This window comes from Rhinatrema bivittatum, chromosome 11 (genome assembly GCF_901001135.1).
Source record: "Rhinatrema bivittatum chromosome 11, aRhiBiv1.1, whole genome shotgun sequence".
Taxonomy (NCBI): Eukaryota; Metazoa; Chordata; class Amphibia; order Gymnophiona; family Rhinatrematidae; genus Rhinatrema; species Rhinatrema bivittatum.
In genome coordinates this window covers 77,652,604-77,664,572 of record NC_042625.1, presented here as the reverse complement: position 1 = coordinate 77,664,572, position 11,969 = coordinate 77,652,604, and the positions used below count along the sequence as shown (strand labels likewise).

Sequence of the window (11,969 nt, the reverse complement as noted above, 5' to 3'; positions counted from 1 at the left end):
AAGTGCTGACAAGTCAATATAGGACGCCAACCTTGCACCACAAGATAATCATTTACCAAGTTATAACCATCGAGGGAATATTTTTTTCATATTATTCATTTCCGCTCTTTTCTGTTGTTTTTCAATCTGTATTTCAAATATAGCATCCAGGGGCTATATGAAAACAGTGTTCCAGCCAAGCAAACTTCAGCTCAACAGAGAACCTCTGTGGGAGCACTGATATCTGCTCTGGAGTTTCTGGTAGCAGAAAGAGGTGGGCTTTGCCTTGTAGCCGAGCTGACTTCTCTTGCAGCCCCTGCTGGCTGGACAATCAAACATGCATAAGCCAAAAACCCTGGTACTCATGTGGGGTGCAGAGAAGTCTAGTACTACCAAATATGTGAGTCTTAGTACCAGCTGCCAGGGGACAGCCTTGGGCCGGGCTCAAACGTGTGCTTTAGGTTCGCTAGTCTCTCCCCTTCCAAGGTGGACACAGCCACTTGTTAGTGCTGAGGGCTTCTCAGCCAGCTCACTGTTGTCTGCATTCCCATGAGATTTTTAACTCTCTATTCTGTTCCTCGATTGGCTGTTTATGCCTTAGCCTATCTCCTCTGTCTGAACTGGGTATTTCAGCTCTTCCCTGAACTGGCCTCCTGCATTTTTTCGTTGATGCCAACATCAACCTTGCTCCTGACCGGTGTCTTGTTCAAAGCCTTCTCTTTGTGCTTCCAGCCTGGGCCTTACTCCTTGTCTTGCCCCTCTACAGCCTGCCCGCTTGCCTGGTTCTTTACCTGTGCTCTGCCTACCAAAGGTACGGTGCGCTTTTGTTTGATCCTTGCTTTATGAATTTGCTAGGTTGCTAATCATGCTGTGAGAGCCTGCTTGCATTAAACAGTACCTGCAACTGCTTCCTTGTCCTGTGCCTGTGGCTTAGCCATGAGAAGCCAGGAGAGGGCCCCTTGTCCTCGACTACCCATGACCCAGCTGGCTCGTTTGTGTAAGTGTGGTGTGGTAATTGCAACACATACACCTACAGGTGGTACTGTAGTTACAGATTTTTATTTCAAAATCATGGCACCCAGCATTGGCTATTTTGGAATGGTTCTGGGAGAAGGAGTGTGGTGTGTAAGACTACCCCATACAGGCTCCTGCCTCACTCCCACTCCGTGGCATTCCTCTTATTTAGTGAGTGCATGGGTTATTGCTCAGAAGTTACAGTCTGAAGTTGGTTAGGATGAAGGAAGACCAGAGATCCATCAAGGCCAGGAGCCTTCTGGACTATGAAAGAGAGCGTCTACCACACGTAGGAAAGACATTAACATCCACTAACACAGGCAGAGACTTCAGGAAACAGCTGTTGAAGCTTTAATTCCTGGAGACTCTGTGTAAAGTGAGCGTATCTAGGAATTAAAATCATTCAGCTGTATTCCTGCAAACTCTGTTGACTCTAGTGAAGGTTTTCTTCCTGCATACAGGCCTCATGGCTTTGATAGCCTCTGGTCATAACATCGTATTTGGGTTTACACGCACTGCTATATGTGCTGAACACTCTGTAATCATAGACTATGTCAGTGAAAAGAAAAAAGCAAAATCAGGACAGTCAGAGTTTGAAAAGGCTGTGTCTTAGTCTACAGAGACAGGTTCCTATGTTCCAGCAGTGGGCGGTCTGCGCATCGTACACCACCTTCTCTCCTCCCCAATCTCAGACCAAACGACATACAAGGCAGCAATCTGAATTTGTAAAACATTGGCTGAAGCGAATGAGAGAAGAGGGGACAGCCTTTACCTCAGCTGTTTCCCACAACAGAGGTGTTACCTAAAATATTCTCATTCTCCCAGGATGCCATAGGGCAACAGTAAAAGGCACTTCATCTCCGCAACTCATCAGATCCAACTGGTTAAAAACACAAGAGGACTTCGGCCTTTCTCCAAGGAGGTGGGGGAGATTAGGGTCCCCTAAAGGGCGTATCCATCCATCCAGCCTTCTTGCAAAAAGCCAGCATGACGTGAATTAATCCAGTCTGTGGTTTGTCGCTCTCGTCTCCCGCAACACGTTCACATCACCTTCTCTAACGCACTAGACCTTTCTTCAATGTTACTTTCAATTCTTTCATTCATTTTTAAGCAGCATTTTAAAATAATTTTCCTGGTTTTTTTGTAGATTTTCTTTGTTTTTTTAAGTATTAAAACAATTATAAGTTTATCAGATATTTTGGAGATATTGCACTTGACCTCCCGCTGCAGGAGCCGTGTTAGCAGCACTCATGGGGGAAAAGGAGCCGTGGCCACAGCGGAGATTCCCCGCGGGATGTAAGGTGGTGGAAATGGACGCCGCGTCTCTCCCCCGGCTCCAAAGGCGCAGGGCAATAGCAGGCATGTCTGAGAACATCCACTCAGTCCAGAAGCAGGGAAGGAAAAGCCTCAGCAGAGGAGGGTTGCTGTGGGAGGAGAGCCACGGTTGGTGCTCGCGCCTCGGGAGAAGAGTTGGATGTGGCTGAGGATGTTTGCCCTGATGCCTGCAGCACTGTTCCCTGCTAGCCCAGCTGATCCTCGTACTGCTTCCGGAAACAGTCGCCCACGGGAAAGAAGTCCCAGCACCGCTCCTGGTACATCTTCCAGACGTAGGACTCCTGCAACACAGACGCATGGACAGGTGGCAGGAGAGTGAGTGCCTGCCCACTGGAAAGCGGCCAGGGTCATTCAGAACAGACAGGCAGAGGATTAGTAGGGATCCTTCCTTTTCTGCTTTTATTTTAATTCCCCCAAGAATTTATCAGTGTTTGTTATAAAACTCCTTTTTTTTTTTTTCCCTACTGATTTTCTTCTATTTCTTTATAATAAAACACTGATAAATTCCTGGGCAAATCAAATAAAAAACAGAACATGAAGGTCCTTGAGGTTTATCTAGTCTGAGATTTATATTCAGCACCACTTAGCCGGCTAAGTTTCGACTGAATATCTGCCCGGGATCAGCGACTGGCATTTAGCTGGATAACTACTTCTCTGGCTAAGCATAACTGGGAGGAGCTGAGATAGCCAGATGAGTTATACGGCTAACTCTGGCTAACTTAGCCAGGATATTCTGAATATCAGACGGATTGATTTATTGGGCTAACTAGCTCAACCGGATAGCGACTGAATATGGACCGCAGTAGTGTTAAGGTAGGGGAAGAGAGAATACCACCCCCTACCTGTCCCGTGTGCTCGGTCTCATCCTTATTAATTAGATACATCAGGAAGAACCTGGAAGAGAAAAGAAAAATATATGCCGGGGTGGTGGAAGGTTAGACTTCACTGCGCTGGTGAGCTTGTTGCCGTGACAGAGGAAAAGTTAAATCTTACCTTGCATGCAGCTCTCTCTTCTCCAATAGCAAGGCTCAGACCTCCAGCTCAGTCAGGGCCGGCGGAAGCGCTAGGGTGCCAGGCTCCCAGGGGCGGCAGCAGCCGCGACAGAGAGAGCCGCCGCCGCGGTGGCGACAGTGGCAGCTCAGCAGCTGCCGGCAGGATATTTCACCGACGCGCGACCCCTCCGTCATCGCGCCACCGCCTACCGGCTCCATTCAGACGGGTCGCGCGTGGGTGAAATATCCTGCCGGCAGCTGCTGAGCTGCCACTGCCGCGACAGCGGCTGTATCTTCTCTAGCTTGACTCGAGCCAGTAGGGGGTGGCTCGATGGGGGGGGGGCACAAGGTTCACCTAGGGTGCCTAATACCCTTGCACCGGCCCTGAACTCGGTCCACTTCTCCAGTCTCACACACACGGGCCCTTAACCCAATTCAGCTCTCTTACCCAATTCAGCTTTCTTACCAACTGCAGAGGCCAAAGCGCCAGCCCAGCCTACATCTTCACCAGTTACACAGAGGCCTTGAACCCAGCCTGCCTCTCCACCACCAATCACAAGGCTCAGGCCCACAGCCCAGTCCACCTCTCCACCAATCACAAGCCTCAGATTCACAGCCTCGTTCACCTCTCTTCTCCAGGAATCACACACTGAGGGCCTATGCTGCTGGTGTCCAGTACTCACATATAGTTGGCCAAGTTATGCTCTTCCAGTGTGTGCGTTTCAAACCCATGTGGCGTGGTGTCAAAATAATCACTCCCGATGCCACAGATGAAGCACTTGGTCTGAGGAAAAGAAATGTATGGGGGCAGGGCAAAGGGAGAGGGAAATCAGCCCATTAGCCCGTGCTGGAGGATGATATCCACACATTTATCTAGAGGGATTTGTGGAAAGGGGTCATGCGAACTAGATGCATTTATAAAACACTTGCTTTTAAGTACAACTTTTTTTTTTTTACCTCCATATCTTCTTTCACTTGCTCCTGCTGATCTCTCAGCTCCCCAAATGCATCAATAATCAGACCTGGGGGTAAAGCATAACTAATAACATGACTGACGGGGGGGGGGGGGGGGGGGGGGGGGGGGGGGGGGGGGTTGGGGGAGAATGCTGACCTCCCACTGGCTCTTTTGGAATGAATACGCATTCTTAGCAGAAGAATTGTCAATTGCCACACCTTAATGTGTCCATTCCTCTTTCCACCTTTAAAACCAAACTCAAATCCCATCAGTTCCTCCATTTAGAGCATTGCAATTTTATATACTGGTACGATATTCAACTTACTTTGCTCTAATGTTTTTTATTGTGAGGCACCCTGGTGAGGGCACCATATAAAAACTAACAAACATTATCCTCCTTTGCTCCCCCACCTCCTACAAAAAAAACAAACAAACTAGTTACATGTGTGCAGTGACAGTACCACTGGGACCATATCTATGCCCTTGTACCCCTTCCTCCAGCCAATATCTCGTTGCCCTCCTCTCTTATCCTCTCCATCACTTACCCTGAATAATAGCCAGCAGGATAACAATCACGAAGAAGAAGAAGGTGATATCAAAAACAACACGATAAAGTTCATATTCATCCCCAGCTGGGTCCTCAATCTCATCACCAATTCCACCGCCGGCACGGACTCCCACATACATGTGGAAGAGGTAGCACTGCGAGAACAAATGCAACAGGAATCAGCTCATGAACCAGGCTACACCGGAAGTGGATGTAGCTGGAGGTGAGACACAAGAATCCCTAGGGGTGAAGATGTGAGGAGGAAGCCAGAAACTGGTTGCAGTTTTTGGCATTGCACCAGGAGTGATGTTCGGTAGACTGGATGGGCTTAATGGTCCTTATCTGCTGTCATAGTCTATGACAGTGGTAGTAGCAACAGGGTTGGGAGGTTGCAGTATTGCAAACAACCCAACTTTCACTCCCTCAAGATCAAAGGCAAGGGGAGGGGTGATAAGGACAAAGGCAGAGAAAGGAAGAACAATTGGGCAATACTGCAGGCCATGGGGGTCACCAGGTTAGTACCAGCAGGCTACAACTCCCTAGGAACCAACCGAGTGAAGGTTGGCTTACTGCTCAGCAAGGCCATGGTAATCTAGGAGGGCAAATATTTGAGCAACAGCCTCCCTAGTTTTGTAGTTGTCTAGATTATTACGGAGCTGGGTGGAACAGCATGGTAGGAGCGGGGGAGATGTTGGGTGTTGGATTGGGGATGGAATGTTATATAGACATCTGTCCAGGATGGAAGGGAATCAATGAGGAAGCAAATACAAACTGACTTGGTAAAGATGTTCTATCCTGCTAGCTGTCAAGCTTGTATGGCTGGTAGCTGGGATACATCCTTGGCATTGGGATGGGAATAATTGGCTTGATTGGATGGACCTATTGGTCTTTTTCGATGATTAACTACTCTAATAATGAGAACCTTTTAGATGGAATTAACTTAACTATTCCAATTCATGGAATGTTTCATGGAATTCATGGAGATGAGATGGGTTTGGATGGAACAGATTTATGGATGTTTACGGGATTTCACTACTGATGGAAAGAGTTGGGCCAGGGGTTGGGAAAATGATAGGCACTGAGACAGGCATTGGGATACTGAGAGCAGATCTTGTGAAGCAATAGGAATGACAGGCTGAGACCCATGTGAAACCCATGTAAGGGGCTGTGACAATGATGGAAATGGTTGGAGATAAAAACATTACCTGCAGCAGAAAGACTCACCGTCATCATGTCATCGCACTTCATGTCCGGCTCGTCCTCATCTTCGCTCTTGTTGTAGAACTTCCTGAAGAAGTTGAAGGCTACAACCGTGTACAAATAAACCACCACAGCCAGCAAGCCAACCGTCATCATAAGCTGGGAGAGGCAGGGTAGGAAAGAGTGTGAGAGAACATGCGAAAGAGTGTGAGAACAGAAAATGTTTTGACGCATTCTCAAGGTCACACCTCCTGGCACCATCAACACTGCAGCCAAGGAAATGCTTCCTTCAAAACAGGAGGGCAATCAAAGTCACCACTCCTACACTAAGGGGGCACAAGCTAAAGGGATTGGCACAAGCCAAAGGGTAATAGCGCTGTGCCTTTTCCCCCCCTCCCTGTTACCCCAAGGCAGCGAAGTGTTGTGTTGTGTCGTATCGCATACACACCACCACCCAATATTGAATGAAGACATTAAGGTCTCTGTACCTGCTTGCCATTGTGTGTGACAGAGGACAGGATAGTGCGGAGGGTCTTCACACCCATGGCGATATCAAGGAGGTGGGCAGCGAAGAAAAAGTTGTTGTAGTGTCCAAGGAGGGACATGACTGTGTACCAGACCAGGTACAGGAAAGACTAAAGGCGAAGACAGAGACACATGGCCTTACTAGAATGAGCTGGGAGAGCAGACACACACACCGATGAACCCTGCCTTAACAGACTAGACCAGGAGAACAGAAACAGATCTTCTGCTGTAACAGTTTGGACTGCGACTTCTCAAACGCCATCCTCAGCGCCCTCTCACTTACGTTGTCAGTGAAGACTACCCCGAACTTCCAGATCTGATACTTGATATCGATGGCAGTGATCCTGTGGGGCAGAGAAAGAAAAGGGCACCATTCATCAGAGCTGCAAGATAAGGGGCTCCCGCTGAAATTCATTTTGACCCCACCTTTGACTTGGGCAACCCCCTTCTACCTCGCATCCCACCCTCACCAGGCAAACATGGATTTATCGGGCTCCGGCTTCTTCTCTGTCTGGCAAGTGATTTCCAGGCTGGCCAGGTCCATCCCCAGCAGCTCAGCAATCCTCTCACGGCCATAGATGTCACCATATTTTTCCAGCACCTGAGAGAAGAAGCAGCGATGGGTTACAGTCTGTGTACAGAACATGGGACTCCCATGGGGACAGGATGGTATCCATGTGTGGGGCAGAACACAGGACCACAGCAGGGATCAGGTTACAGTGTGCAAGCACAGCGCATCTGACACAACACCCCCAAGGTGTTACAGCATGCGCTGCAGAGAGACGCAAGGAAAGCAACCTCTAAATATCACTGCAATAGTGGACCAGGACTGGGGGCAGAAGGACTATTCCTCACTGTGAGTAAAGAGCTGGTACAGCTTCAGGCCTCAGGTAATCACAAGGACAATGACTACGAATGCCCTGCAACTAGAAGATCCCTGAGGCATGAGGAACTTGCTGGCCAAGAGAGATACTAAGGGTGAAAATGTTAAACCCCCCCTGGCTAGCTTATCCAGTTAACTCAACTCCTCCCCGATCCGCTCATTCCCCGCCCCTGAGTTATCCGGCTAAATACTTAGCCTGATAAGTGACTTATCGGGCTAAGTGGCGACTGCTGACTGTAGCTGGATATTCAAGTGGTGCCACTTAGCTAAGTCCGACTCGTCTGTCTAAGTCAATTTTGAATATCGGGCTCTACAATTAATGAAATTAGGAGAGATTGTTATTTTGTAGTTGTGTGGTGCGTCCATTCTCTTCCCTGATGAGGATGGGGGATGGCAGCACTGCATTTGAAATTGTTTACATTATTTTGTATGTGTTATACTGTGTTGTATTGATGTGTTTTATCTCATACGATGTAAACTACTTTGGGTTCACTTGTAGGGGAATAACGAGGCCTATAAACCAAAGAATAGAACAGAATTAGAGGAAGAGAAAGCAAGCGGAATGAGATGGAGAAAGGGAGAGAATGTAGGGCGAGTGCGGTGGGGGAAGGGAGAAAGAGCAAAGGTAGAGTGTAGGCGTGAAGTTGGGAGGGAGAGATCATGGAGTCAGATGGAGTGGAGAGGGCGCAAAAGATTTTGGGATATCCCTATAATGCCTTCCCCACTCCCCAAATACACCCCTCCATACACACACAACACCCCCGCCACTCACCACCCACCCATAAGCAACTGCAAGACGTACATATGCAGGTCTTGGAGTCATAAAACGTGCTCTTCGATGCGGCCGTGGAATTCTAGACTTGTTTATATGGTGAGTTGTAAGAGGTAATGTCCTGGCTCCGTTGTCTGAAGGTGCAGTGTTTATATTTTCTGTCCCATCCTGTCTAGGCTCCAGACTTCAGTCCCATATAAAGAAGCGGCAGTTCTACTGAATGGCTGAAACTGGTTGAAGATTTCTTTTTGCATAAAAGGCCCTTGGGACTTTATCTAATAGAGTCTTTTACAGCTATTTTAAAGGCAGTGGCATGCCATGTGAAGATGTCACATTGGCTTGTCTCCCCCCCTCCATACCTAGCTTGCCCCCCCCCCCCCCCCCAAATACTTCTATTTAGAGATGCCACAGGTGACCTGGGACTGGCATGCAGACTCATAAGAACATGCCATACTGGGTCAGACCAAGGGTCCATCAAGCCCAGCATCCTGTTTCCAACAGTGGCCAATCCAGGCCATAAGAACCTGGCAATTACCCAAAAACTAAGTCTATTCCATGTTACCGTTGCTAGTAATAGCGGTGGTTATTATTTAAGTCAACTTAATTAATAGCAGGTAATGGACTTCTCCTCCAAGAACTTATCCAATCCTTTTTTAAACACAGCTACACTAACTGCACTAACCACATCCTTTTTTTCAGTAAACATTTGCTGTAATTGACAAGGCCCTAATAATTAAGGAAAAATAAATTATTCTAAGAGGACCTTTTCCTTGTCACCTCTGAAGGAAGTGGCCACATAGACATAACCACAGATTCTGGGATTTAAGGACTGGGTGGGGCAGGTTATTGTGTACGACTGTCTGTGTTCAATATGGGAATTTAATGAGGACCTGTTCCAAGATTTGCACAGGACGTGAGGATATGGTTGAACAAATTATTGGTATAAAACTCTGGGGATATAAGTCAGAAAGAGCTCCAACATGTTATATAAACACACACACACTCTCCTACCTTTCTTTTCACAAATTTGTCCCAGTAGTTACTTGGAAATGACCTGCGGATGGCAAAACAGTTAAGGCTATTGGTAGGGTCATACTCTGACTCCACAGTTACATACCAGAAAATGGGCCATGCACACCGAGACCGGGGCACTATAGGATGTGGTGTGTGGCATACAGACTCAGCCACCATTTCAACACATACTCCAGGAAGATGGGCCTTTGTTTTTTCCCAACTAGCAACTGCTCTTCCTACAACCATTAATTGAGGCCTATATATAATACAGTGGATTACAGCAGAAAAAGACCACCAGGCTATCCAGTCTACCCAATTATTCTAGCCGCATTGCCAAAGATACATCCCAGTCACAGAGTATGAGTGCCTGCATGATATCTCTCCTTGTCCAGAACAATCTTCCTTCTTCCTCGGTACTCCCACAATCTTGGATAAATGAGCATTCAAGATACCATCTTAATTCCCTCCTGGATCTGCCTTTCTCATATCTAACCACAAAGATCTATAATAATCTAGATAGCCAGCAATACCAGCTTGGCTGTTGCTCAATGAAATGGCCTCCTAGGTATCATGCGTAGCCTGCTCAACAGTCCCAGCTACGTCAGCACCTGTGTTTTTGCTAGGTATTCTAGTTATTACAGTAAGATGAAGGTGAAGGCACTCAGCTATACTTCGGTATAAAAAAGAATATATATAAATAAATAAATAAATAAATAAATAAATATAGTTCCACTTCTAGTGGGCCACTGAAACTAGTCTTGGTTTTACCGTATTTCCATGCATGGAAATGCAGTTCTGATTTCTCTTTTAAATTCCCTAAGAAAGGAGTAGGACTAGATTTCTCTGCATGCAGTGGGGTAAAGCCAGGACTGGATCAGCTTGTGCCCCTGAAAGTGATTGCCCTATCTACACAGAATGGGATAGCAGTTGTTTCCTGAAACAGGGTCAGGAGGGCAAGGTTGGCCACCCCACCAAGTTAATCAGGACAAGGTTATATGTTACATCGTGGCTACATACAGTGTGTTCAACACCAGGCGATCCCACTGGCCTTTGATGTCATCATCTTCTGGCTGTTCTGTGATATAAACACCATCAAACTCCAGTTTCCGAGCCAGTTCTTTCTCACGTTTGAAGATCACAAGAGGAACCTTGAGCATTGTTGGATGGGAAGAAGATTTAAGTGTGAGAAGCAGTATAAGCCATGTGTGATCATCTAAACCTGTTCCAGCAAAATGTCTATAGACAAAAGATGGAGGTAAAGAGGTTAGGGGTTCCTGCAGAGGGCTGGGGAGATGTAGGACTTCCAAAATGAAATGGAAGATGGGGGGTCCTACTAAGCATTGCATAGGCCTTGAGTGCATGCAAATTTTCTCCTGTTATCCACCCACCCATCAACTGGAGTTCCGCTTGCTTTCAGACAATTGCTCTGCCCGCAAAGTTATTCCCCAAGGGTTTTTCTGGGGACACTAACTCCACAAACTTGGGGTCCCACAGTTCCTGGAGAAGTGCTCACAGACCATGCATCCATAAGATTGGGATCACTCAGCTTTTCGCATACCTGAGATTTCAAATCAGTCTAAAGCACAGTGGTAATAAACTAATGAGTTTATTATTAACAAGGAAGAACAGTGAATGAAGAAGAAAACACAAAAACTTGCAATGAAGCAGGCAGGGAAAAAGGAAACAGGATTACATAATGTTGTTTACTTTCTATAGAACTTAACTACAGAACTAAACATATCCTATCTTAATTAAGTGACAATTCTAGTAATTTTAGCATTCCGACCCCAACTGTATCTCTCTCTCTCTTCCAGCTTCTGCCAACCAACTATGGCTTCCTATAGAGAGTTTCTAAAGCAACAGCAGTGACATCATCAGCTGGCTCTGTCTGAGGTTAACCCCTTCAGGGCCAGCTGCTGGTGACTATGGAACACTACCAGCTGTCCAATAGGAAGAGTTTTAAATGACAAACAATAATATTTACAGTGCAACTACTATTTTATCACAGCATGGTTTTAATAAAATGAGCCTGCAATTTCTCATTTTATTTCTGGGCATGAGAAAAGTTCTAGTGAGTAAAGAAATTGTGTGTTTTAGGCAGTCTGACTCCCATTGGAGTCAGCGAGGAACATGGGTGCAGAGAGAGCAGGAGCCACAATTACACATGGTCACACCCTCTTACCTTCAAGCAATTGTAACCAATGATGCAGAGGAAAGAAATCAAGGTGTGAATGATCGATAGGAACTGCAATGTGGGCTTCATGTACCCAGTGCTTTCTTCCAGGAAGAAATAGACCATGCTCTCCTCCTCATCCTCCTGTTCCTCTCCACTCTCAATCCCAGATCCCTCCAGCTCCTCCTCAATCCCGGACCCTTCAAACTCATCGGCTCCAAGGGGTGAGTCGGATACCTGAAATGAACCTCATGGGTCAGAGGAGAAGCAAATACTGAGCATTCCCCAATATCCTAATATTGCTGTGGTCAGGGAAGAAATGGAGGAAGTCTGGTGAGTATCATTATGAGGGGAGGGGGAAGGGGTTCCATGGGGGAGGAGTGTTTCCCTCTAGGAAAGCAACTCACCTTGTAGAACAGCAGGATAAAGTTGATAGCGAAGGCCAGGAAGAGAGCCAGAAAGCGCAAGTTGTAGAAATTCCTGGACAAGTAGTTCTGGAATTACAAACCATAGAGAAACATGACAGAACTGAGCAAAGTTCAACTTAGGAACCAATCATTCTTGAAATCATTCTACTACC

General features: G+C 46.8%; 1 protein-coding gene across 14 annotated transcripts in view; it reads right to left on the bottom strand.

The window, feature by feature from the left end:
* Window positions 1–1,022: 1,022 nt before the first annotated feature.
* RYR1 (ryanodine receptor 1) overlaps window positions 1,023–11,969 on the bottom strand; it is a 132,546-nt gene continuing 121,599 nt past the window's right edge. For all 14 annotated transcript variants that reach the window (XM_029571751.1, XM_029571756.1, XM_029571758.1 and 11 more), the window contains 13 exons: window positions 11,797–11,883; window positions 11,399–11,626; window positions 10,234–10,364; window positions 9,214–9,256; window positions 7,018–7,148; window positions 6,831–6,891; window positions 6,511–6,657; window positions 6,047–6,181; window positions 4,821–4,977; window positions 4,278–4,342; window positions 4,004–4,104; window positions 3,171–3,222; window positions 1,023–2,609 (listed from right to left, as the gene is read on the bottom strand). In XM_029571751.1, coding sequence (XP_029427611.1) covers window positions 2,514–2,609; window positions 3,171–3,222; window positions 4,004–4,104; window positions 4,278–4,342; window positions 4,821–4,977; window positions 6,047–6,181; window positions 6,511–6,657; window positions 6,831–6,891; window positions 7,018–7,148; window positions 9,214–9,256; window positions 10,234–10,364; window positions 11,399–11,626; window positions 11,797–11,883 — 1,434 coding nt within the window. In that variant the 3' untranslated portion in view covers window positions 1,023–2,513. The remainder of the gene's footprint in view (window positions 2,610–3,170; window positions 3,223–4,003; window positions 4,105–4,277; window positions 4,343–4,820; window positions 4,978–6,046; window positions 6,182–6,510; window positions 6,658–6,830; window positions 6,892–7,017; window positions 7,149–9,213; window positions 9,257–10,233; window positions 10,365–11,398; window positions 11,627–11,796; window positions 11,884–11,969) is intronic.